The 26,454-nt window shown below is 54.3% G+C and overlaps 1 protein-coding gene across 1 annotated transcript; it reads left to right on the top strand.

Annotated features, from left to right (window-relative positions):
* The first annotated feature begins 221 nt into the window (after window positions 1–221).
* Kcp (kielin cysteine rich BMP regulator) lies at window positions 222–26,192 on the top strand. The gene is made up of 37 exons (XM_051175814.1): window positions 222–291; window positions 2,320–2,486; window positions 3,532–3,885; window positions 6,151–6,247; window positions 6,380–6,462; window positions 7,027–7,120; window positions 8,072–8,154; window positions 10,308–10,401; window positions 10,492–10,571; window positions 10,644–10,737; window positions 10,997–11,082; window positions 11,153–11,234; window positions 11,529–11,681; window positions 11,756–11,862; window positions 11,938–12,031; window positions 12,700–12,873; window positions 12,967–13,049; window positions 13,143–13,236; window positions 13,312–13,500; window positions 13,712–13,882; window positions 15,452–15,628; window positions 16,967–17,052; window positions 17,287–17,377; window positions 17,511–17,593; window positions 17,685–17,778; window positions 18,866–19,039; window positions 19,265–19,347; window positions 20,058–20,178; window positions 20,857–20,936; window positions 21,136–21,235; window positions 22,461–22,603; window positions 22,851–23,023; window positions 23,104–23,215; window positions 23,303–23,404; window positions 24,058–24,222; window positions 25,345–25,651; window positions 25,827–26,192. The coding sequence occupies exons 1-37, from the start codon at window positions 222–224 to the stop codon at window positions 26,042–26,044; spliced, it is 4,758 nt and encodes a 1,585-aa protein (XP_051031771.1). The 3' UTR covers window positions 26,045–26,192.
* The last annotated feature ends 262 nt before the right edge of the window (window positions 26,193–26,454 follow it).

Genomic DNA, 26,454 nt, shown 5'->3' with positions numbered 1-26,454 from the left:
CTTGGCAGGCTGCTATGGGTCAGGACCCGCAGGGGCCCGGGACGGGGGGGGGGGACACGAAGCCCATGGTGGGGTGGGGGAACGGACACCAAGGGGCGGAGAGCCGCGGAGCCCTCCCGGAACAAAGACTGGGTGGGCGGCGGCTTGAGTCTCCGCACCCCGCCTCCCGCAGCGCCCGCCGAGCCCCGAGCCACAGCGAGGCGGGCGGGCGGGCGGAGAGCATGGCGGGGGCCGGGCCCGCACTGCTACCTCTGCTCCTGCAGCTCGGGAGCCTGGCGCTGGCCGCGCGGGGTGAGTCGGGGCGTCCAGGGGGTGTCCCCACGTCGGGCTCAGCCCAGCAGACCGTCGGACCGGGGCAGACCACTTCCCCAGCCCCGCCTGGGGTGCTCGTCCCCGGCCGGCCTCTGGGCTCTCTCTCCGTACTCCCCGTCGGTGGGCGAGCAGAGTGGGGGAAGGGGCGGCCCGGGAGGGGGGTTCCGGGACTGGGCCAGGTCCTCCCGCCGTCCCTGCCAAGGAGGGCTTAGCAGTGGTGAAGCAGAGGCTGCCCTGGTATCTGGGTGTCTGAAGTTAATTATTTGTGTTGAGAAGGGGAGGGGGGACGGGGGGGGGGAAGAAATGCTCTCTGTGGGAGCTGACTTGGTCCTGTCAGGCTGTAGCCTGTGGGGTTTGCACGAATGGGTGGTCTCTGCAGGAACAGGGTAGGAGGAGACTGAGCGGGAACTCGAATTCAGTTTCTGGGGAGCAACCAGGCTTGTGCTACTTCCCGGAGGACTTTACGAGGGATTCCAGAGGACGCCCTCCCTTCCCGGCTTCCTTGACCCCTCTGCTGTGCCTGCTTAAGCGGGTCTGGAGGAGCTGCCTGGAGTGCCGGGCAGTGGCGAAGCTAGAGGAGGTCGTGCTTGGGTGGAGGGTTCCAGATCCTGAGCCCGCTATCTGTGAGCACCCTTCGTGTGGACAGAAGTAGGGCGGAGGGACCACGTTAAGACAGTGCCAGTTTCTGGGGACAGGATCTCCTGCACCAGGCAGGAGATGAGAACAGGCTGGGGGGCCGATGGTGGTGTAAGGGTAGAGAGGGTAGAGCAGGATGGAAAGCTGAGCCGTGCTGTGGTGACAAGTGACATCTTGCTCTGGGAGACTTGTGCTGCGTGAGAGAGGAGCAAACTGAAATCGGGAGCTCTCTCTTCACCCCAAGATGAGGAGGATGGATGGGGTGGGTTGTGGGACAGGGAAACCGGAAACTGTTAGGGACTGAGAGGGGACAGAAGAATAGCAGAGCCCCGGATTTCTACCTTCGGTAACTGAGGGAGTTAGACTGGAATGCTCCCCCTCTGCCTGCAAGGCCTCGTGTCCCAAATCCTTCAGCCTCCTTCCTTGTCACCTCCTCTGGGAAGCCTCCCCTGTCCTCCTGCTCCATGGATGTCTGTGGGAAGCAGCTTTTGCCTCTACCTTCCTGACTTAGTGGGGCTGAGGTGAGGGGAACGCGGGCCGCCACCCCCGGCCTAAACTCTGAGGGCAATCCTCCTTCCTGGACGTGTTATTTAGAACCAGGGACAGGCTGTCTTCACTGCCTGAGCCTTGCCCCTGCTGGAGGCCTTGCCAGCTCAGTACAGCAAGGTTTGCTTTCCAGGGCCCACCTCATCCAATACGGGGAGGGGGGTGCTTCTGCCACAGGCCTATAAACACTGGGATGGGAGGCACCTATTCCCAAAGCAGTTCCTTTCCTGACAGGGTTAGGTGAGTGGGGACAAGCGTGAGTGTGTGTGTGTGTGTGTGCGCGCGTGCGCACACACACACACACACACACACACACACACACACAAGCTCTCCAGCTATTTAAAGAGCCCTCCTTGCATAAACCCAACTACCCCCACCCCGCCCCACATTGCATTTCAGCCTGTGCTGGTCTCTTGAGGAACATAACATGTCAGAGCTCCATGCTATCTCTGGCCTACAGTGGATGGATGGTCCAGACACCCCAGCTCCATGGCTAGGGATCCCTGTATAGTGAGAGCAGGCTGCAGGGAGGCCTTGGTCTGGATGCTGCTCTGTGTCCCTTGAGGAAATCGATCTAGGCTGCTATGGTGCTCCCAAGGCGCCTGCTATGGTGCTCCTGCCTCCTTTCATTTATCTCTTCCCCCCCCCAACCTACTTCTCTCTGTGCCCACCCTCACACACCATGTCTCTTCACCTGAGTGGTGGGGTAGGTGGACAGGGTGATGCTCAGGGTGATGCTCTTTCTCCTTATGGTTTAGTGGACAGAGCCCAGGAGACCTTGCCAATCCCTGCCTACAGGCCAAGCTGGCTTCGTGTACCCTTTAGGTGGAGAGGTCTCCAGAAAGCGCCCTAGGCTTGCTGACATTCTTGACTATCAGCAGCAGGCACCCTCCCACTCCTTGGTCCCTGCTGAGGCTCCCCAGCAGCAAGGGTGCCCCCTGGAGGAGAGGCTGGAACGGCTGGAAGCCGAGGTGACTGACCTCAGAAAGCAGGTACTGTGGAGGCTGACTGGCAGGGATTCCTTAGGATGGGCTTGCATATTGGGAGAAAGAGAGGGGCTTGGGTTTGGAGGCCTGAGAACAGAAAACTAGGGGGGTTGTTTGCTTCATTTTGTTTGAGACAGGGTCTCTCTGCATAGTCCTGGCTGTCCTGGAACTCATTATGTAGACCATGCTAGCCTTGAACTCACCCCTGCTTGCCCCTGCTGGCTCCTGAGTGGTGGGATTAAAGGCGTGCACCACCAAGACCAGCCTTTGTTGTTAATTTTCTTTTAGGGTTTATTTTTGTTTTGTATGTGTGGGTGTTTGTATGCATGCTTATATGCACAGGATATGTGTGCCTGCTGCTTGTCAAGGCCAGAAGAGGGTATTGGGTCTCTTGGAATTGGAGTTATAGATCACCATGCGGCTGCTGGGAACCAAACCCAGGTCCTCTGCATGAGCAGCCAGTGTTATAACCACTGATCCATCCCCTGCCCTTGTTTTGCTTATTTGTTTATTGTTTTGACAGTGCTTGAGAATGAACCCAGGTCCTCAGACAGGCTAGGTAAGGGCTGTACATATCCCCTGTCCCTAGAACTCCATTGAAAATGCACATAGAGTGGTTCTTATCTGAGTGGTCCTGATACCTCCTCTTTTTGGAATGTTTACATATTCTTTCATGCATTTGGCAAAGAGAATGGGATACTGCCTATACATAAGACACCACTGTGGAAGATTGTGAATGGGTGATGTCTTTAAAAGACAGGCAAAGTGATGCATGCCTGTAGTCCCAGCACCTGAGGCAGACTAGGCTTTATAACAAGTAACCACCAGCCAGGGTTTTATCCCCACTCCAATTACTCTAATTATTAGGGCAGGAAAGGAGCCCCACGTTTCTCTGTTCAAGCAATAGTTTTACTTGAAACGTGCTGACAGAAGCAAACCCACCTCTGCTTAGGGATCCTCATCCTGCCTCAGTTTCTCTATCTCACAATCCTTGAGGAATTATTCATGAAGGAAGCTGAGCCGAGCCTGCCCCTCCACTCCATTTCCCCAGAACAGGGACCTGCAAGGCAGATTAATGCGACTGGAGTCTTGTGGCTGCTGCTCAGCATCTTCCCCCTGCTGGGGGCTGGGACACACCTGTCCTGAAGGGGCTCGCTGGGAGCCTGATGCCTGCACGGCCTGTGTGTGCCGCGATGGGACTGTACACTGTGGCCCCCAGCCCAGTCTGTCCCACTGCCAAGGTCAGTGTCACCCCATCCCCACTGCAGATATTTGGGGGCCTAAAGAAGGCACTAGGGCCCCAAATGGCATTACTGTCTCCACCTCAGGCTGCATCCACAATGGCCGGTCTTATGGTCATGGGGAGACCTTCTCCCCAGATGCCTGCACCACCTGCCGCTGTCTGGTGAGTGCTTGAGACCCACCTGGATACCCAAGACCTGTCACTGTGTGCTGCCTGCCTCTGTCACTGTGTCCTGTCTGCCTCTCTAGCTGCCTGTCGCTGACATCCTGTGCCGGTTGTGTTATGGAGTCTATCTGCCCAGACTTTCATCCGTGACCTTGGGATTCCAACTAGCTTTACTTTCTGGAGCTCAATCTGCACATACTTTCTGGGTCCCCATAGCTTCTTGGTGGAATTTCACTAGAAAGAGGAATGCTTAAGAGCCCTCTGTGTGGGCTGGAGAGATGGCTCAGAGGTTAAGAGCATTGGCTGCTCTTCCAGAGGTCCTGAGTTCAATTCCCGCAACCTCATGGTGACTCACAACCATCAGTAACCTCTTCTGGCATGTAGGTATACATGCAGACACAACACTGATACCCCCCAAAAATACATAAATTAAAAGGAAAAAAGTAAAACAAAGCCACAGAGGTGGGATGAGACATAGGGCAGTAGTCAGCCTAGGAAGGCCAGAAGAGCCAGGATGCTGCTGCTTGTGCAGTTTGGATTTCCTTCAGTGGCTGTGGGATACCACGAGATTCACAGAGCCAAGGAAGAGTATTAGGAATATCCCCCTGGTATGGGATGGATGCAAAGACCAGCTGGGAGGCTGCTACAGCCTAGGCACAGGGCCCGAGAGGGCAGTGGGCTGCAGGCAGGAGCTGTTTCTACAGACAGGCAGGGGCTGGTGGCTTCTTAGATCCCATGGAATAACAGAGGCCATGGAATAACAGAGGTCAGACAGGAAGCTAGGAGGCAGGGCGCTTGAGGAGAGCTAGGAGGAGGGAAGATGGTGGCTCTAAGGAATTTTGGTTGTTTTGAGACAGAGTCTCACTATGTAGCCCTGGCTCGCCTGGAACTCACTATGCAGAGGCTGACCTCAAAGTCACAGGGATCCTCCTGCCTCTGCTCCCAAATTCATTGTTTCTTCTTTAGTTAGTCTCTGCAAAATCTGAATTTCAAATAACACATGAATATATATATTCATGTCTATATATGAATATATAGCTATAGATACACACACATATATATATTTAAAGATTTATTTATATGTTGTGTATGTAGTGTTCTGTCTGCATGTCTGCCTGCGGGCCAGCAGATCTCATTACAGATGGTTGTGAGCCACCATGTAGTTGCTGGGAATTGAACTCAGGACCTCTGGAAGAGCAGCCAGTGCTCTTAACCACTGAGCCATCTCTCCAGCCCCATATATATACGTATATAATAAAACATTTGGGACATTCTGTTTGCTCTTGCTTTTTGTTTGTTGGTTTTGTTTTGTCTTTAGACTGTTTCATGTTGCTGAGGCTGGCTTGGAGCTCATTCTATACTCCAAGTGAGTCTTGAACTTTTGACCCTCCTGCCTCAGCCTCCAAAGTACCTGGAATGAGAGGCCTGCATCACCGGACCAGGCCGGGACATACTGAAAAATGTATAGTGTTACTTATCTGGAGTTCCTTTGTAACTGAGGGCCCTGTACTTTGTCTGGTGTCCTACCGGAAGAGGCATCCCAGTTGGTGGTCAGTTAGGAGGGACAAGGACTCCAGCCAGCCCTTGGATAGAGACCAAGACTGAAGTCCTAGGAGTTGATGGGTTTTAAAAGGACTCTGGGGCTAGCAATATAGCTCAGTGGCAGAGTACTTGATGCACACACATGAGTCCAGCATTTTTCTTCTCATGCCCCAAACTGTATAATTCAAAGACACAAACACACAGAGAGAACTTTCAGGGGTATGGTGCCTCAGAGCCACCGCTACTCTATATGACAAGAGCAAGCCTTTGATGGTTGTGTTCCATGTGGCATGGGGGTGGAGGGTGTGGGCTCAGCTTTGTAGACACTTTCCTCCCGCCTGTTATAAATAAAGTCAGCACACTGTGTCAGAGTGAGACCCCTGATTGCCACTTGCTGGAAAGATGAAGGAAATACAAAAACAGGCCGTCCAGCTGTTTGATGTGGTCCCAGGCACCTGGGTCTCTTACTTAGGGACCCAGCCTTGGTTTTGAAGGCTGCTCTGGGGGCACAGGGTGTTGACAGGTGGCACCCGGAGACCTAAATCAGGTAAGAGAATCAGAGTATAGCCACTGCTCATGTCCCGCTGCTCCGCATTACCCGAGGCTTGGCCATGCCTCTGGCACTCTGGTCTGAAGCCTGGCAGGCCTTTGAGGCGTGCAGCGTACCCCAGCATGGGCAGTGCAGAGAGCTCAAGGGAGGACTCGGTGTCTGCCCTGCAGGCAGGAGCTGCGCAGTGCCAAGGGCCCTCGTGCTCCAAGCTCAGCTGCCTGGAGACCCTCATCCCGCCTGGGGAATGCTGTCCCATCTGCCGTCCAGGTGACACCATGTCCTCACCCACGTATCCCCTCAGCCTCAGTGGGTCCGCACCTATTGGGGCCATGCGTTCCCTTGGGTATTGTCCCCCTACCCTGCTCTCTGGTGACCCTTGTCACCCTGACAACCTTCCAGGCTGTGAGTATGAAGGGCAGCTCCACGAGGAAGGGGCCAGCTTCTTGTCCAGTTCCAACCCATGCCTGCAGTGCTCTTGCCAGGTGAGTGGCTGCCCCTCCCACCCACGCCTGTATCCTTGGACCATCGCTGTCCCACCCGGCCATGTCCATCACTGTTAGCCCCGTTCGTTCGTACGTGCCTCCTGAGCCCGGTGCTGTTGAGCTTCTCCGTCTGGATGGGAGATGTCATTCTGTAAATATGTTTCTCTTATTGGTTAATGAATAAAGCGCTGTTGACAAATAGGAAAGCAAGATAGGCGGGACCAGGAGGCAAGGAGGATTCTGGGAGATGTAGTAGAGAAGAATCAAGATGTAGGGGCGTGAGGGAAGAGGTCCGGGCCCTCTCTCTGGTAAGCCAAGACCATATGGAAACAGATTGATAGAAATGGGTTAATATTTAAACAGAGCTAGCCAATAAGAAACGCTAGTAACAGGCCAACAGCTTTATAACTAATATAGTCTCTGTGTGTTATTTGGGGCTGATGCAGCTCTGTGACCAGGCTGGCGGGGAAAGTGCTCATAATACCCTCCATCCCTGCTGGACACCTGACCGTGTTGAACCTGCTGGAAGTCACACCGGAGTGTCATAGACATTGTCCATTGTAGGGGAGCCTGGTTCGATGCGTACCTGTGAAATGCCTGCCAAGTCCCTGCCCTGAGCCAGTCCTGAAGCCTGGACACTGCTGCCCAGCCTGCCAAGGTGAGGACCCACGACCCTTTCATTTATTCATGTGTTTTTAAAATATGTATGAGTGTTTTCCCCTCATGTACATCTATGCACCAGTGGCGGGGGGGATCGAACTCAGGTCCTCCGAAAGAGAAATCAGTGCTCTCAAACACTGAGCTATCTATCCAGTCCCTGTGACTCTTTCTTTGTAGAGTCCCTAGCAGGCTGTCACCCTGTTTCTTGACTCCAGAGCCCTTCCTCCTAGACTGATGTTTGATTAGTGGGTAAGCAATGTCGAGTCAATCACATTCTGGAACTACAGCACCCGAGTTCAAAGTTTTCCATTGTCTCTTAGTGGTCACGTGATTCTAAGTCATTGTTTCTCCATTTGTTTCCCATTTGTAAGGTGCACGTGATGTACCTTCTAGTTTTGTATAATAAATGACCATTGTCTGCTTTGGGCACTCAGACACAAAATCCTTCCGGGGGGTGGGGGGGATTGCCACTAGAGGGTGACCCTGAGTCACACCAACCCTATAAACTAGTGTTACAGAGACAGGAGAGGAAGCAGGGACCAGGACTAGATGAACTTAAGGAGACCAAGTGCATCTGGCCACAGCAGGGGAGGGGATCCTCGCTGGAGGGTGTGCAGTGCTATCCAGGCACAGAAGAGCAGGCTGAGGAGCAGCAATAAGGACCTCACTCTGCCTGGGGCATTGGGAGTCCCTGAGAATCTAGACCAGAGGTTTTCAACAAGTGGGTCACAATCCCATTGGCAAAGTTCTGTCTCCAAAAATATTTACATTATGACTTACAATAGTAGCAAAATTACAGTTATTAAGTAGAAACGAAAATAATGTTGTGGTTGGGGGTATTAAAGCATTAGAGCATGTCAGGATTAGGAAGGCTGAGACAGAGGTAGAAGGAGAGTTCGGCAAGATGGGGCCCAGGAAGATTCCCATATAGGCTGTTCTCTGTCCCCAGGCTGCACAGAAGGTAACTCTCACAGGGACCACGGCCAAGAATGGACCACTCCCGGAGACCCGTGCCGCATCTGCCAGTGCCTGGTGAGTCCTGGGGCTGCGCTTGGACTGTCCCTCATCCTGCCTTGCCATCCGGCCTGCCCACTGGATTCCTGATTTCATCCCATGGGCTACATCTGTGGACACTGAAAAGAGACAGCTATGGAGATGATTTTATCGTGGGGCCTGTGAGCATTCGATCTGGTGGGCTTGCCTGTTTGCCTGCTCTATCTGGTCATTTTGGCTCAAGAAGTTCATGGATGGGTGGAGAGCTAATAGAGCAGGGCACACTGGGTGATCAGAGCTCCAAAGAGAGAGGAATACAGTTGTACTTGTAATATTCAAGCCCTTAAGATGTGGTTGGCCAGAACTGCTATGGGCAAGGCGTTGTGGCCGATGCCTTTAAACTCAGCACTTAGGAGGCAGAGACAGGAAAGTCATGAATTTGAGGTTAGCCTGGACTACCTAGTAAGACTGACTGGGAGTAGTTATGCCTGCTGGTGATCCTAATTCTTAGGAGGCTGAAGCAGGAAGATAGTGAATATGTGGACAGCATAGGTTACATGGTGAGACCTTGTCACAACTATTATCCCTGAAAACAAACCCAACCAAACAACCAACCAACAAAAAATCCACAAAAAATGAAGAGAGGGACAGCAGGATAAAAAGGAATGCAAAATATCTCACTAATACGCTACGCTGTTGATTACATGTTGAAATAATACTTCACATGTGGTAAGTAAATGGATTACAATATAAATTTAATCTTCTCTGTTTCCATTTCCGTTTCAAAAGTTGACCTTGTAAAAAGATTTACGTGGCTTATGTGGCTTGTGTTACCTTGTTCTTTGCTTCAGCAGCTTGGAACTAAAACTTCATGCATGGGGTGCCGTTCACCTAGGCCTTGAAGAGTGGGTGAGGAGAGGAAGTAGGGAAAGATTTCCTGGGAATAGGCAAAGCACAAAGTTGGAGCAAGTTGGAACTACCAGCTTCCTGAAGTCGATACCCAGCTGTATTTCATTTCAACTCACAAGCCATGAGCACTGGACTACCATTACTTACTTTTTTTTTTCAGAATCACATACAGCTAGGTAGCTTGCTAGGTTGTATGTTTGTACTAGCTTCCTAAGGCTTCTGTAACTGAGGGCTACACACTAAAACAACACAAATATCCTCCATGGTTCTGGAGGCCAGAGGTCCAAGACCAAGGTGTGGCAGGTTTGGTTTGCTTAGATGGCTGTGAAAGGGAATTTTTTGGTGCCTTTCCTGGCTTCTCATCATTGTTACCATTCTTTGGCTTCTATAGCATCCAAATATATTTTTTAAGATTTTATTTTTCATTTATTTAAAAACATTTTTTGAGACAGTCTCACTATATAGACCAGACAGGCCTTGAACTCACAGACATCTATCTGCCTCTGCCTCTCAAGTGCTGCGGTTAAAGGCTTGCATCACTACAGCTGGCCTGGTTTTTGTTTTGTTTTGCTTTGTTTCTTAAGATTATTTATTATGTATACAGTGTCCTGCCTGCATCTATGCAGGGCACCAGATCTCATTACAGGTGGTTGTGAGCCACCATATGGTTGCTAGGAATTGAACTCAGGACCTCTGGGAGAGCAACTAGTCCTCTTAACTGCTGAGCCATCTCTCCAGCCCCTCTGTTATATATTTATTTATTTAACTATGTGAGTACACTTGTGTCTAAGTGTGGGTTTGTGCATGTGAGTGCAGGTCCCAGGGAGACCATCCACAACAGATCCTTTGGAGCTGCAATCCCAGATGGCTGGGGCTGCCTGCTTCCTCTACAGTAGCAGTAAGCACTCTTAACTGCTGAGCCAGCTCTCAGCCTCAGCATCCAAATCTGGTTTCATCTTCATCTTGTGGCATTCTCCCTATGTGTGAGTCTGAGTCCCCTTTATATAGAGATGCTAAGTCATAGTGGGTTAGGGATACAACATGCTCCAGTAATACCTCACTAACTGACTACATCTTCACCAACTCTGTTTCCAGAGGAGACCGTATTTGAGGCTCCAGGGGCAATCTCTTCGGCATACTAATGTGGCAGAGAGGGGTGGGGATGCATTTCATCCCACAGGGCCATCTGGTGAGCTGATGGCTTGGAGTCTGGCTTGGATTCTAATGCCATTTCTGTTTCTGGGCTGAACCCTGGAGGTTTCTTCTTTGCCTTTCCTTGCCAGGAGGGCCACATCCAGTGCCACCAGAGAGAGTGTGCTAGCCTGTGTCCATACCCTGCCAGGCCCCTTCCGGGCACATGCTGCCCAGTGTGTGATGGTGAGTTGGGAGTGGAACAGAGGGCCTAGAGAGGCCGGAAGTGCTGATGTCTGGCCCAGCACGAGTTATCTGAGCTCCGTTTCCCAACAGGATGTTTCCTAAATGGGCGGGAGCACAGCAGCGGGGAACCGGTGGGCTCCCAGGACCCCTGTTCCAGCTGCCGCTGTGCTGTAAGTATGGCTGTCTGGCAGGGAGGGCCTGGCTTCAGGGTCTGTTCCCTGCTGACTGGGCCCTGTTGGCAGAATGGGAGTGTCCAGTGTGAGCCTCTGCCCTGCCCACCTGCACCCTGCAGATACCCGGGCAGGATTCCTGGGCAGTGCTGCCCTGTCTGTGATGGTGAGTGGCAAGGGGCAGGCACCAGCTAGGAACAACAGGCTCTGGATGGTGGTGAGCTTTGCTTCCCTTGTGCCCATGTTCCTTTCCCCCAGCTAAGTCCTCACCTCTCGGCGGTGTGTGTGGTGAGATGCAGGCAGGACCTCCTAGAGGACATGCCTAGGTCATCTTCCTCAAGATGGGGATACTATGCCTTGGAGTGGCATGATGCTTCCTGCTCAGCCACTAGTCCTGTCCCCCAGGCCCCTGTCCTCCTGTCCAGGCTGTCAATACCAGGGACATGAATATCAGAGCCAGGAGACCTTCACCCTCCAAGAGAATGGCCACTGCCTTCGGTGCTCCTGCCAGGTGAGCAGGCCTACCTTTGGCCCAGTCCTGTGTCACTCTTTAAAGACCTCTCACTTGGCGCTCTTCCTAGGCTGGTGAAGTATCCTGTGAAGAACAGGGCTGCCCGGTTGCCCCCTGTACGCGGTCTGCCTCTGGCCCGAAGCTCTGTTCAGGTGAGTGCGTGTGTGTGTGTGTGTGTGTGTGTGTGTGTGTGTGTGTGTGTGTGAGTGTGTGTGTGCGCGCGTGCATGTGCGCGTGTGTGTGCTGGGTAACTGCCGAGGGCACTACATAGAGCGGGGTTCAGGGCAGAGCTGTAACCCAATAAGGAGGGTCTGTCTACTAAGCATCTCAGAGTTTGTTCAGAGGCAATGGTGGGGGTGCAAACCAGGGCCCCCAGGCTGGGAAGGACAAGGATGGATGAAGATATTGAGGTTGCCATGGTGACAGACCCCTCCCCCTCGCTGTAGCCTGTGTGCTCAATGGTGAGGAGTTTGCTGAGGGGACCCAGTGGGAGCCAGATGGGCAGCCTTGTACCATCTGTTCCTGCCAAGATGGAATGCCCGTGTGCAGCGCTGCGCTTTGCTCCCCAGCACCCTGCCAACACCCTACCCAGCCCCCTGGTGAGTGTCCCGCCAGATCTCGTCTTTCCTCTGTGGCCCTGACCACCGCACCCTGACCAGCCTGTGCCACATAGGTGCCTGCTGCCCCCGCTGTGAGAGCTGCACTTACCATGGCCTAGTGTACAACAATGGGCAGAACTTCACAGATGTGGACAGCCCTTGTCATAGCTGCCGCTGTGAGGTACGTCCCTGGGCTAAAAGCTGCCCTTCAGAGCCCCTCCTGGACGCTCTCCCACTACCCCTTCCCTGATCCCAGGATGGGACTGTGAGATGCTCATTGGTCAGCTGTCCTACCACAACCTGTGCCAAGCCCCAGAGTGGACCAGGCCAGTGTTGCCCCAAGTGCCCAGGTATGTGTTTATTGTGTCTGATTGGCCTGGGGGGCCCAGACTCTGTTGCCACTCAGCCAGGTGGGATCAATGGTTATCTCCCAAAGCAATGGCTTTCAGAACTGTTTTTGGCCTTATACAACTAAGAGCTCTATGGAACTGGCCAGGGCGTGGGCGGGGAGAAAGATCAAGACTTGTTACCTTTTTGTGTTACCAGACCACCTTTCTCTGTGATCCTGCATTTCCTCTCAGATGCACCCACTTATGCACCTATGTAACACGGATGCATGGAGCATGGTCCCTGCATGCACAGATATGTGTCCTAGGCACATGCTTATGTAGGATCTTCTCAGTGCCCTCAGAGACACACATCCATCTCCATCTCCAAGTAACTCAAGGGACTCAAACTTTTCACCCCTGTGTGTGTGTGTGTGTGTGTGTGAGAGAGAGAGAGAGAGAGAGAGAGAGAGAGAGAGAGAGAGAGAGAGAGAGAGAGAGAGAGAGAGAGAGATACATTGTTACCCATGGCCAGCCCCCTTTCCTCCTCTCCCTTATTGGAGACAGCCTCGAAGCTGTCTCCTCTGGGTTATTCTGTTGCCTCTGGGCTCTGGGAGCTTTGGAGAGGCAGGCAGGTGGCCTCCAGCACTGTCAGCCTCTGCTGGAACTCCTGTCCACCGTCTGCTGCCCAGACTGCGTCTTGGAGACACAAGTGTTTGTGGATGGAGAGCGGTTCCCTCATCCGAGAGACCCCTGCCAGGAGTGCCATTGTCAGGAAGGCCAAGCTCACTGCCAGCCTCGGGCCTGCCCCAGCGCCCTCTGTGGTCACCCTCTGCCCAGCGCCTGCTGCAGGACAGACTGCAAAGGTGAGGTGGCCGGGCTGGGCTGGGGTGCACATGGAGAAGTCCCCCAGGTCCTTGCCCCTGGGGACGGGCGGCCCATAGCTGCTCCCTCTTCAGGCTGTGCCTTTGGCGGGAAAGAGTACCCTAACGGAGCGGACTTCCCTCACCCCACTGACCCGTGCCGCGCGTGTCGCTGTCTGGTGAGTGTGTGATCGTAGGAAAGGGGAGGTGCATAAGGGTGGGGACCCCTTCGCACTAACCCGACTTGACTCCATCTGTCTGTCCATCCTCAGAGCGGCAACGTACAGTGCCTGGCGCGTCGCTGCCCTCCGCCCTCCTGTCCCGAGCCAGTTCTGCCTCCGGGGGAGTGCTGCCCGCGGTGCAGGGGTAGGCACCGCTCCCTGGGCCGCCCCTCCCAGCGGCTCTTCCCGCCCCTCCTGCCCTGACGCACTCTTTCCGCAGATGCCCTTCCTGGTTGCCCACAGTCAGGGGGTGCGGTCCCCGCCCGCCACCAGGAACACTTTTCCCCACCGGGTGATCCCTGCAGCCGCTGCCTCTGTCTGGACGGCTCGGTGTCCTGTCAGCGACTGCCCTGCCCGCCCGCGCCCTGCGCCCATCCGCGCCGGGGCCCCTGCTGCCCCTCCTGCGATGGTACCTCCTCTGTGGCACCCTTCGAGATCCGGGTGGCACCCCACCCCTCTTTGCCCTTCGCTACCCCTCTCCCAGCCTTGATGCCCCTGCTCCCCTCTTGTGCCTTCCTGGGGGTCACTCTTACCTGGGGGCTTTAGTGAAAATGTAAGGAACAAGGGGCAGGGTCTGGCCACCAGCCACCACGGTCCCCAGTCTCTGCCCTTCCCTCTAGGCTGCCTGTTTCAGGGGAAGGAGTTTGCCAATGGGGAGCGCTTCCCATCTCCTAGTATCGCGTGCCTCATGTGCCTCTGCTGGGAGGGCAGCGTCAACTGCGAGCCCAAGGCTTGTGCCCCTGCCCAGTGTCCCTTCCCCAGCACGGAAGACTGCTGCCCCACCTGCGATAGTGAGTTGGGGATGAGGGGTGTGGGCGTTGGGAGGTGGTGCTGATGAGAGAGCTGAGCTAGCCTCCTCTTCACTGCCCCAAGCAGATCAAAATAGTAAAATTTTTTTTTAATATAAAAAGAGAAAGGGGGCAGTGGTGGTGCATACCTTTAGTTCCAGCACCCTGGAGGCAGAGGTGGATCTCTGAGTTCGAGGCCAGCCTGGTCTACATAGAGACTGCTAGGACAGCCTGGGCTACACAGAGAAACCTCATCTTGAAAAACAACAAACAAACAACAACAAAGTCCTCTATGGATGCCTGCATTTTCTCCTATCCTTGAAACAATTTAGGAGTGTGAACTTGAGCAGATTACCAGATCCCATTGGGTCTGTAAAAAAAGCAAAAACAAAAAATAGTTCTTCCCTCCTAATCACTCTTGTATTATCTAAACAATCTTTATTTTTTGAGACAGGGTCTCATGTAGCCCATGTTGGCCTCCAATTTGCTCTGTCACTGGGGATTACCTTTGCCCTCTCTTCCTTCCTCAATCGCCCAAATGCCGGGGTTACAGGCTCTGATCAGCAAACCCAATTTACTTTAGCATCTTCTACCAAATGTAATTCTATTTATTTAGAGCTTTTCTTCAAATGAACATACTAGTTCAATTTACGTAGCAGGAAGTCAGAGGACAACTGTCAGGGATCAGTTCTCTTTCTGCCAGTTCCCAGGGACTGACCTCAAATTGTCAGGCATGATGGCAAGAGGCTTTACCCACTGAGCCATCTCACCAGCCTCCTGGGTAGATTAAATTAAAAATTAGACTTGTCACAAATAGGAGATTAAAAAGAATACAATTAAAGCACAATACTGTGGAATTCTACCTGTGTGGTGGTCCATGCCTGTAACCCTAGGACTGAGGTGGTCTAGACAGCAAGATCAGGAGTTCAAGGCTAACCTCAGGAATATGAGATCCTGTTTCAAAAAAAATCTATCTATGCATACATATATATGTCATATATGTCTGTGTATTAAATTCTAAACTTTTAACTCTGGGTGTATGAGTCTACTTTATATGTATGGGTGTGTAAAAGGCCAAGCACTATCATACTTGGCCTTTTTTTTTTTTTTTAAGACAAGGTCTATTTATTTACTTTAGACTGTGTGTATAAATGTTTTGCCTGCATGTATGTCTGTGTACCATGTGTGTCTAATGGCCTCAGAAGTCAGAAGAGGGCATCGGATGCTCTGGAGCTGGAGATGATCTCCAGCCACCACATAGGTGCTGGGAATTGAATCCCGGTCCCCTGCAACAAGCGCTCTTAACTGCTGAGTCACCCCCCTTTTTAAGGGATGCAAGCAAGATGTCATAAAGGAGTGCAGGGCAGAGTGTCCCCCCTTCTTAATCAACCTGAGTTTGACCGAGTATTGGAAAGGGGCTACCTTGACCCTACACCACTGCATCCTCATCTGTAGTCTGGTCCCTTCTAGCAGTGGCCTGATGAGCCTCTGGCCTCCTGCCAGGTCAGGCTCAGGGGCTGACTGCTTTCCTCTCCCTTTTGTGTCTTCCTCTTCGGTTCCCCTCTCTGATAGGCTGTGAGTATCTGGGGGTATCCTACCTGAGCAGCCAGGAGTTTCCAGATCCCAGGGAACCCTGCAGCCTGTGCACCTGCCTTGGGGGCTTTGTGACTTGCACCCATCAGCCCTGTGAGCCTCCAGCCTGCAGCCACCCACGCATCGTCCCTGGGCACTGCTGTCCAACCTGCCAGGGTTAGGAGCCACTTGCCTCACCCCGTACCCCTGCTGGTACCCCCTGGGCACCCCGTACCCCTGCTGGTACTCCCTGGGGCACCCCGTACCCCTGCTGGTACCCCCTGGGCACCCCGTACCCCTGCTGGTACTCCCTGGGGCACCCCGTACCCCTGCTGGTACCCCCTGGGCACCCCGTACCCCTGCTGGTACCCCCTGGGGCACCCCGTACCCCTGCTGGTACTCCCTGGGGCACCCCGTACCCCTGCTGGTACTCCCTGGGGCACCCCGTACCCCTGCTGGTACTCCCTGGGGCACCCCGTACCCCTGCTGGTACCCCCTGGGGCACCCCATACCCCTGCTGGTACTCCCTGGGGCACCCCCCCTGCGTACCCCTGCTGGTACTCCCTGGGGCACCCCCGGTCCCCTGCTGGTACTCCCTGGGGCACCCCGCCCCTGCTGGTACTCCCGCCCCCTCGCTGGTCCCCTGCGGCACCCCCCTGCTGGTACTCCCTGGGCACCCCGTACCCCTGCTGGTACTCCCCTGGGGCACCCCCTGCACCCCTGCTGGTACTCCCTGGGGCACCCCTACCCCTGCTGGTACTCCCTGCACACCCCCCTGCTGGTACTCCCTGGGGCACCCCGTACCCCTGCTGGTACTCCCTGGGGCACCCCGCACCCCTGCTGGTACTCCCCCCCCCCCCGGGCCCCGCCCCCTGCCCCCCCGGCCCCCCCCCGCCCCCCGGCGCCCCCCCCCCCCTGGGTACTCCCTGGGGCTGGGCACCAGTGGGCAGGAGGTTTGTATACAGTTGGATCCCTGAGATAGACGCACAGAGATTTCTCTTACCCCCAGAATCCCCACATGCATGATCTGCCCTCTTCTCTGTCCCCGTTGTCACCTCACCAATTGGCCCTTTGTGTTCTCTACTTTCCTACTCTTAAATTGTCTTGCTGCCTTCTTCAAATGTCACCCTCTTGAAAACTGTCCAATGGTTCCCATTGCCCCGAGTCACCAACCGGGATGGGCAGCTTCTCCAGCCCACCCCCTCTGAGCCAGGCTACCTGGTCACATATCCAGCCTGCCCAAGCCACCCTGTCCTCTCCTGTGCAGGCAAGACGTTCTCCTGTCTTCCATCTCCACAGCCACTGTCTCCCAGCCTCTCCTTGCATGCAAATCTCTGTGCAAAATCCTGTAGCCCTGACGATAGCCTCCTTCCCGCCCTTGCCCTGCCCTGCCCTGCCCTGCCCTGCCCTGCCCTGCCCTGCCCTGCCCTGCCCTGCCTTTTTATGTGTGTTCACGCATGTGGCCGGGAGGGCTCTGTTGACAGTGGCCCTCTGTTACATTCCCCACTCTGCCAGGATGCCTGTACCATGGGATCACTGCTGCCCTCGGAGAGACCCTTCCGGATCCTCTTGACCCCACCTGCTCCCTATGCACCTGCCAGGTGAGGCGAATCTTTGGGATCTTGGCATCTTCTCATCCCTTATGCTCCTCTCTGGCCTGGAAGGAGTTTTCTGCACCTAGTAAACATATTTTACTTGTGACATCTGATGAGTCAGGCCTCTCTGGCCAGGGAAGAGAGTCTCGGGCTTGATAAGATCAGTAATCCAAGCTGGTAGTACAGCCTGATTGGAAGGTAACTTGGAAGTCCAAGTAACAGTGTGATCTCTACTCCCAGGAAGGTTCTATGCGCTGTCAGAAGAAACCATGTCCTCCGGCTCTCTGCTCACACCCCTCTCCAGGCCCCTGCTTGTGCCCTGTGTGTCGAAGTGAGCATAGTTGGCCACTGCCTTTCTGTGTGCCTGGCACCTGTGCCCTCCTCCTCCTCCCCTCTCTTTCTGCCGGGTCTGAGGTAGGGCAGGGTGGCACCAACCGCCCCCACAGAAAGTGTGTCTCCCATAGGCTGCCTCTCTCAGGGTCAGGAGCACCAAGACGGGGAGGAGTTTGAGGGGCCGGAGGGCAGCTGTGAGCGCTGCCGCTGTTGGGTATGTAAAAGCAAGGCTGAGCAAGGTCGGTCCATGCTTCTGGGTCCAAGCCCCCATGGCAAGCCCCTGACCCTGCATCTCCTGCCTGCAGGCTGGCCAGGTCAGCTGTATGCGGCTTCAGTGTCCTCCCCTGCCCTGCTTGCTTCAGGTCACAGAGCCAGGGAGCTGCTGTCCTCGATGCACAGGTAACCCCAGCCTTGTACCCATACCCTATGACCTTCCCTTTACCCCCCCCCCCCAGTTCTTGGATGTCCCCTTAATCCACAGTCACCCTTTCCTCTCCCAGATCAGCACATCCTTAGTGGGCCAGCTAGTTCCTCTCAATGCCGTCTCCCTCCTTATTCAGTAGTAATATAGTCCTGATTAATAACACTTATTAGAACTGTACATACAGCACACCAGACCCCCCTCCCTCTCTCTGTGTCTTACACACACACACATACACACACACACACCTCATTTTAAGAGCATAGCTATTTTACCTAGATATGATGCCTTCGCTCCCATTTTTTATTATCTTTATTCATTATTTGGGCTGGGAAACACATCACAGCCTGCATGTGGAGATCAGAGGACAACTTATAGGAGTCCCTTTTCTCCCTTTACCATGTGGGTCCCAGGGACCCAACTCAGGTTGTCCAGCTTGGTGGCAAGTGCATTTCCTGGCTAAGCCATCTCCCTGGTCCCCTGCCTCCCATTTTTTAAGAATGAGAAAAGGAGGCACAAGAGGTAACCTAATTTTCCTGGCCACTCAGCTTGCAGGTGGCAAGGTCAAGATGTACATTCTGGCCTCTGGCCCGAGAACCTCAGCCTTTCTCAGCCAGTCTGCGGCCTTTTACCCTACCCTGTGTAGCTATCCCCAGAACCGCCTCAGCAACTCTCACCTTGTAAACAAGACAGGACAGATATAATCCCCAGTGGATACAGGAGGAAATTGGCTTGGAGAGTTGCCTGGGGCACATGGGTAGTAAAAGGGCGAGTCATTCCATGTGCATCTATTACATGCCTGCTGCATACCAGCGCTGTACCATGGGTGTCCATCAACAGCGCCTGCTACTTGCAACTTGATCAACAAGAAAATGGCTCCCCTATAGCCCCCACAGACATGAGTTCTGCCCTGGCCATATCCATGCCACACTCCTGCCATATCCATGCCACACCCCCATCCTCATCCTGCTGTCCCCATGCCTTGGTGACCACAGGAGGGATGGGGAGGGGTGCGGTCGTCCAGATCTTGGACTCAAGGCTTATTCCTGCCTGCCTGGGACACAGGCTGCCTGGCTCACGGAGAGGAGCATCCTGAAGGTAGTAGCTGGGTGCCTGCCAACAGCCCCTGCTCCACCTGTGTGTGTCACAAGGGCGTCATCACCTGTGCCCAAGTCCAGTGTGTCACTGCCTGCATCCAGCCCCAGCAGGAGCCCAGTGCCTGCTGTCCCCCATGCTCTGGTACTTGGAACCTGGAGTGGGAGGGAGCCCTGGGTAGGGGGTGCTGGGCTGGGTGGCAGGGATGGGTGTGAGGGGGCTCCAGGAGAAGAAGCCGACATTCCTGTAGCCCCAGGGTGGGGGACAGGAGCTGGAGGGGGGAGGAGCCCTCCACCTGGCGATGCTGCCAGCCTGAAGCTTCCTCCACTCGCCTCCCTCTGTTCCCCTCTGTTCGCGCCTCCCCTCAAGGCTGTGAGCATGAGGGCCGGAAGTATGAGCCCGGGGAGAGCTTCCAGCCTGGGGCAGATGCCTGTGAGGTGTGCACCTGTGAGGTAGGAGATGGCTGGGTCTGGGGCTGGCCACCTCATGGAGCAGGACCATGGGGATCAGACAGAGTGTGTCTCTGGGTCCAGAACTGAGTGAGGCTGAGCTTGGTCAGTGGAGCTAGGTCTGGATTTAGACAGGGCGCGAGGTCCGAATCAGGAGGCCATTGATGCCCCCCACCCCGCTCTTTGGGGTGTTGTTGTTGTTCAGGAGTAGTGAGCAGCCCACATGGAGAGTGTTTGCATTCTGTTTTAAAAGCACCGGTGAGGGCTGGGCATGTAGTTCCATTGGTAAAGTGCTTGCCTGGGTTCCATCCTAAGTACCACACAAACAAGGTACACTGTGGCACATGTCCTATAATCCTAGCACCGGGGAGGTAGCGGCAGGAGGACCAGAAATTCAAAGCCAGTGCTGGCTACATATCAAGTTTGAGGCCAGCCTGGGCTACCTTAGACTCACTCTATCCTCATAAACAGAAGGGATGCCGATTGGTGTTCGGCGAGGAGCCAGGCAGTGGGGGTGGGGAGGACGGTATGAACAGTGCCAAGGGGTTTAAGGTCACACGATGGTTCAAGCCCCAGTAAATTTAAAAAGTAAGGGGTGTCATCTCCGGATTAAGAGCAAGGCGACATGCTCACAGTCCCTGAAGACAAGGGTGCAGCGGATAGGGGGACCCTGGTGCCCAGAAGCAGCTCAGCTTCACCCATTCTTGTTGTAGCTGCAACCTGAGAAGTCTCCGAGCCTTCACTGCCGCCGGCGGCAGTGCCCCATTCTGGTGGGATGCCCACCAAGCCAGCTTCTACCTCCTGGGCCCCAGGGCTGCTGTCCTACTTGTGCGCGTGAGTCCTAGGGTACAGGATAGATAAACATCCTGCCCAGCAGGTGGCACTGCAGGCTAGCAGGTTTCTACAATAGAGCCATTAAATGGCTCAGCAGCAGGGTTAAGGAGAGCCATTCTCTTTTTCTTCCTTTCTTCCTCCCTTCCTCCCTCCCTCCCTCCCTCCATCCCTCCCTCCCTCCCTTCCTTCCTTCCTTTCTTTCTTTTGGAGGGAGGGTGTTTCGAGACAGGTTTGCCTGTGTAGCTTTGAAGCCTGTCCTGGAACTAGCTCTTGTAGACCAGGCTGGCCTCAAACTCACAGAGATCCTCCTGCCTCTGCCTCCCAAGTGCTGGGACTAAAGGCATGCACCACCACTGCCCAGCCTGTTTCTTTTCTTTTTCTCCAAATAAGAATTTATAAAGATATGTGGGGGCATAGAGAGTTATATTTTCAGTATAAATATTGAAAAACAGCACAGTTGTTTTCTAGATTTAAGCCTTGGCATTCATTTACTCAGCCCATCCTTGTTGTGGAAGCCAGGTGTACAGGGCGAGATGCAAACTCATGAATAACTCCACATTGTCTGTCTCACTGAGCAAAACACAGGGAGTCCAAACTTTTCTTTGTGTGGATAAGAGCTGGGACTGTGGTTCCTGTCCCCTGACCCCTTCACCCTACATTGGGCTCTTGCCTTCACAGAGGCATTGAGTAACTGCACAGAGGACCTACTGGGGACTGAGCTGATGCCACCAGACCGCTGCTACACCTGCCAGTGTAGGGTGAGCCCTCTTGCTCAGAGCCCCTTTGCCCTGCTTTGAGCTGTGGCCCACCTCTCCCCATAGCTACTTCTTGCTCACTCTGACATTTGCCCATTTGCCCTGAATGCCATCTCCTACCTACACCCTACTCCCAACCCTGCCCCCACAACTCCATGACATCTGCTGGTTTCTCCATGTCGTGTTTACATGACCACAATAGGATCTGACATGGTTCTGTACTCACCGGGCCTGTCCTGAGCTCAGCTGTCCCCTGTGGGAGCGCCACACCCCCCCTGGCAACTGCTGCCCGGTGTGTAAAGGTAAGTGGCCAGACTTAGTCTCTCCATCAGAGAGGATCCTGGGGCTGGAGGGGGAAGGGATGGCATTTGTGGGTGTCCTGAGGTCTGCAGGCAGAATGCAGCTTCCATCCTTGTTGTAGAAATTGAGGTGCTACTCAGTTGGGTGCAGAGAAGACTCATGAGGCAGAAGAAATAGGGAACGAGGCCTGCGTTCTCAAGCCTGAGGGTTTTTCAAGGGCCCCGTGAATCCCAGGCCCATAGAGGCATTGCACTTTGCAGTCTACTGGTTGGCCCAGTAGGCTGTTCCAGGGATTGGCATTTTGGGTCTCCAGGACTCCATAACCAACCAGCTTGAGTGCAAGGCCTAATACCCAGCAGACTTACGGGGCTTGCTGAGGAAATTAACACCCTCAGGGTGCTTGTGAAATGCGACAAGAGTTCCCAGAAGGCAGAGTACTGACGGAAAGGCATCCATTTCTCTTCCTGGGACTGAGTGGTAGGGCTCTCCTCAGGAGCCTGGTTAATGGAGAGTGGGCAGGAACCCAGCACTACTTGCTTTACCTGAACCTTTCATGTAACCTGGGGACAAGTGGGTGTGTAAAGGGAGAAGGGGCCTACATCCACCAGCAAATATGGGCCCTGTGAGTGGCAGCGGCATTGTCCTGGGCTCCATTCCCAGCTGCGCTATTGGGGACAGATAGAAGGGACAGGAGGAAGAGGCTCGGCCTAAGGCTCTACTCAGGAAATCCCTAAACAACAGTGTCTGCCTTTCCTTGGGGCCATTTGGAGAGTCCCCTCAAGGAGTGCCAAGAGCTCTGCTGTCCTTACGGCTGGCTGGCAGTGCCTAAAGTCGGCACCTTCTGTGAGCAATGCCAAGATGCGGGCTGTGATGATTGATGGAGGGAATTGGGACGCAGGTGATCCCTTCTGTCTGCCCCACAAGAGCACAAAACCGAGCAGGAGGGAATGATGCCCAGGCCTCAGTTCCTTGCCCAGCACAACGAGGCTGCCACTCATGTGGCCCAATTTGTTGGTGGCTGTTGGTCCCTCCTCCCTTTACACACCCACTTGTCCCCAGGTCACATGATGGGTGCAGGTTGATGCAAGGGTTGCAAGGTCCTGCCCACTCTCCATTCACCGGCTCCTGCGGAGATCCCTCACCCTCCGTTTTAGAAGGAGAAATGGTGTCTTTCCACCAGCACTGATGTGTTGAGTAGGGCACTGACCCTGTCTCATTTCCCCTCAGCCCCTACTCAGTCATGCGTGCATCAGGGCCACCAGGTAGCTTCTGGGGAACACTGGGCAGTAGATGCCTGCACCAGCTGCTCCTGCGTGGCTGGCACCGTGCGCTGCCAGAGCAGGCGCTGTAGTAAGCTCGCTTGTGGCCCGGTGAGTGCTTTGGTCCAGGGTTGGAGGGGCGGGGTGCAAAAGGGTCATTGCCATCCCAGAGCCATGAGAGGGGGCTTGGGCTGCTGTTGGCCATTCGTGAGCTATTAGTGGAGCCAGGGATGGTGCTGTTCCTGGAGTGAACACAAGAGGGCGTCCCAACAACCGGCTCTCGCTGAACCTGGGTTCAAGGGTCAGAGAGAAGATGGGCTGATGCTGTGACTGACCCCGTGTTTGGGTCTGAGGTCAGGCTGAGGCTCCTGCCCTGAGTCCCGGCAGCTGCTGTCCCCGCTGTTTGCCCCGACCGGCTTCTTGCATGGCCTTCGGAGATCCCCATTACCGCACCTTCGACGGCCGCCTGCTACACTTCCAGGGTAGCTGCAGTTACGTGCTGGCCAAGGACTGTCACAGCGACGACTTCAGGTGCGCACCCTTCTCCCTTCTCCCTGACACCCAAATCTGGCGCTTCTGACCTCTGGCACCCGGGCCCTTCCTCCCTGTAGTGTGCACGTGACTAATGATGACCGGGGCCGGAGGGGTGTGGCCTGGACCCAAGAGGTTGCGGTGCTGTTGGGAACCGTGGTTGTGAGGCTGCTGCAGGGCAGGACAGTCATGGTGAGCCAAGGACTCAGGGAAGGTCAGTTCTGCACAGTTCACCTGTCTGGCCCAACATGGCCCCTCCCTTCTCCCTCTCTTTTCCAGGTGGACCAGCACACGGTGACCTTGCCCTTCCTTCAGGAGCCACTGCTGTACGTTGAGCTTCGTGGTCGCACTGTGATCCTGCATGCCCAGCCTGGGCTTCAGGTGCGGCCAGAGGACAAAGCTGGGTGGGTCTGGGAGCCTATGCTTCCGGAACGATAAAGACAGCCGCCTGCTCCTTCCTGTTGGAAGGAGGAGGCAGAAAGAAGTGAGAACATGCAGCTACAACCTCAAAAAGCTGTCCCGAGTCTGTTTTCAGCTATCCATACACTGAGACTCTGGGCCAATATCAGCTGCTTTCTCTGGACCTCAGTTTGTCTGTAAAGTGGGGACTTGGTAGGGATAGGGAGGCTGTCAAGCAAAGTGTTCTAGTGGGCTCTGGGGGCTCTCCCAACTCCCACGTGGAAAGGCGATTTGTTTTCTTGATTGCAGCCAGAGTCATAACTTACAAACCCATGCTTGTGTGCGCTCCATCCAGACTCTGATTGCACTGAATCATGTTTAAGGTCACAAGACGGGTGATTCTCAGGAAGCCGGTTTGGTACCACCAGAAACCCAGTTGAAAGATACCCAGGAGTAGCGGGCAGCTCTCCCCGCCACCAGTATTTGTCCAGGCTGCACAGCAATGTATAAAGTCTACGGAAGTGGCCCAGGCTGTGCACCGGTCCACTCCGCAGCAGTGGACTCTCATTTATGAGCTCCGTGGGGGGGGGGGTCTTTCTCCTTCCCCCTCCCTAGTCCCAGGCCTCTCTACACAGGTGCTGTGGGATGGGCAGTCCCAGGTGGAGGTGATGGTTCCCAGCTCCTACAGGGGCCGGACTTGTGGTCTCTGTGGGAACTTCAATGGCTTTGCCCAGGATGATCTGCAGGGTCCCGACGGGAGGTTTCTGCCCACGGAGGCTGCATTTGGGAACAGCTGGAAGGTGAGTGAGTTGGAAGAAGAAGCTAGGGCAGGCTGGAGGAGCTGGGCACAGGCCCTGCTGTGAAAAGGGACACAAGATAGATTTGGGGGGTTTCATGGAAGTTGGAGGCTTGAAGCTTGTTTTGATTAATTGATTAATAGCGGAGGTAGGATGACCTGTTAGAGGCCTTGTCACCTCAATCCCTAAAGCCTACTCTGTCACTCACTGGCTGTGTGACCTTGAACAAATCATTTACCTCTTTTAATCTTAGTTTATCTAAAAAAAAAAAAAAGAAAGAAAGAAAGAAAGAAAAAGAAAAAAGGGGGCGGGAGGAGAGAGAGAAAGGTGTTTTGCTGTTTCAGTGTTACTTTGGTTTTTGATTCAGGGTCTTGCTAGATACTGGGCTCCAGGCTGTGACCATCTTATCTCAGCTTCCATTGCACCAGATGGGCCGGATGGGCACTTTTACTTCTTTCTATTTTGTTTTGAGAAACTCGTATAATCCAGACTGTCCTTGACCTCTGTGAGGCCTTGAACTGCTAAACCTCCTGCCCAAGTGCTGAGATTACAGGCATGCACCTCCATTCCAGCTTTTTTTGTGGGGTGTAGAGTATTAAAATCAGGCTTTGTGCACACTAGACAAGCAAGCACTCTTCAACTGCGCTCAGCCCCTAGCCCAAAGGGAGAGCTTTGGTTCATTTGCTTTTCTTTTTTGATACAAAGTCTCACTATGTTGTCCAGGTTGACCTGGACCTTTCTATCTAGCCCAGGATCCTCCTGCCCCTCCTTCTAGAACTGGGATCATAAGCGTGTACTATGCCTTGCTCTTTCTTTTTTTAGGTTTTCATTAGCAAATATTAAATATGTATATGTACATATATATATACATATATATATATTGTGTTTCATTTTGACATTTTTATACATGTTTATACTGTATCTTGATCACCTCCCCCATCACCCTATTCCCACTAATTCCTTTCCTCTTCCCAGCTAGCCGTCACATCTACTTTCTTGTCTTTTCTATTTCTTTTCCTCTGACCCAATGAGTTCCATTTAAGGTTGTAGGTAAGAATTGGTTTACAGGAGCAGGGAGACTTTGCCAGTGATGTTTTTCGTATCCTGGTTGTTCTCTCCCTGTAGGTCCCGGAGGAGCTGGGTGCTGGCCGGCCCTGTTCTGCAGGCCGAGAAGTGGACCCATGCCGAGCGGCAGGCTACCGCGCCAGGCGTGAGGCCAATGCCCGGTGTGGGCTCATTAAGAGCTCGTCTTTCAGTCACTGCCATGCTGTGGTTCCGCCAGAGCCGTTCTTTGCTGCCTGTGTATATGACCTGTGTGCTTGTGGACCAGGCTCCTCGGCTGACATCTGTCTCTGTGATGTCCTGGAAGCCTACGCTAGCCACTGTCGCCAGGCTGGGGTGACTCCTGTCTGGAGGGGCCCGACACTCTGTGGTAAGGGGGTGATGCCAGCTTGTGTTAGATGAGGGCATAGTACAGAAAGGAGGAATAGCCCAGTAGACTCAAGTCTGTGTTACAAGCAGGGAGGACACAGGGAGGTCTGTAAAGTATGGCTTGATGACTAAAGAGATGCTGGGGGACCTCTGTGACATGGCTTTCCTCTCTGCAGTGGTGGGCTGCCCTACGGACCGAGGCTTTGTGTTTGATGAGTGTGGACCGCCTTGTCCCCGTACCTGTTTCAACCAGCACATACCCCTAGGGGAGCTGGCAGCCCACTGTGTGGGGCCCTGTGTTCCAGGCTGCCAGTGTCCTGCAGGCCTGGTGGAGCATGCAGGCCACTGCATCTCACCTGAGGCCTGCCCACCAGTCCTGCTTACCAGTGACTAACCAGTCAGGAGCAGCCCCTGGTCACCCGGAGTTAAGAATGCCCTCCGCTAGGACTTACCTGGCCAGAAGTCACCCCTTGGTGGGCAGCGACCTCCAGGCCACAGCTGTAAGGAGAATGCCCTGCTTAGACAGTGGGGTCCTGGGCCGGTCCTCCAGACAGCCCTAGTGCCAAAATACAAGAATAAACTCTACGCTTGCCCGTGACTTGCTTGTGTGTGTATTTCTTCCTGGCACTCACGTGGTGGCTGGGCTGCTTGGAATGTGTGGCCTAGTGGTCAGAGTCACCCTTATGCCTATATCCCTGAGCTGCCTCAACTAGTCACTTCCCGGTGCCGTGTGGGAAACTTACAAACAGAAAGTGCCTCAGTCCATGCCCTGTCTGTGCCTAGTCTATGTGGCAGGTGTAAGTG

This window comes from Phodopus roborovskii, unplaced genomic scaffold, assembly GCF_943737965.1.
Source record: "Phodopus roborovskii unplaced genomic scaffold, PHOROB, whole genome shotgun sequence".
Classification (NCBI taxonomy): domain Eukaryota; kingdom Metazoa; phylum Chordata; class Mammalia; order Rodentia; family Cricetidae; genus Phodopus; species Phodopus roborovskii.
Note: the sequence above shows the minus strand (reverse complement) of the source record. Positions and strands in the feature narration are given on the sequence as shown.

What these genes read in the sequence shown, in the direction of transcription:
- Kcp (XM_051175814.1), top strand. Translation starts at nt 222, where the DNA reads ATGGCGGGGGCCGGGCCCGCACTGCTACCTCTGCTCCTGCAGCTCGGG. An exon ending in GTGCTGCCCTGTCTGTGATG is followed by an intron (nt 10,738 to 10,996) that starts GTGAGTGGCAAG and finishes CCTCCTGTCCAG; the next exon opens with GCTGTCAATACCAGGGACAT. An exon ending in ACACCCTACCCAGCCCCCTG is followed by an intron (nt 11,682 to 11,755) that starts GTGAGTGTCCCG and finishes TGTGCCACATAG; the next exon opens with GTGCCTGCTGCCCCCGCTGT.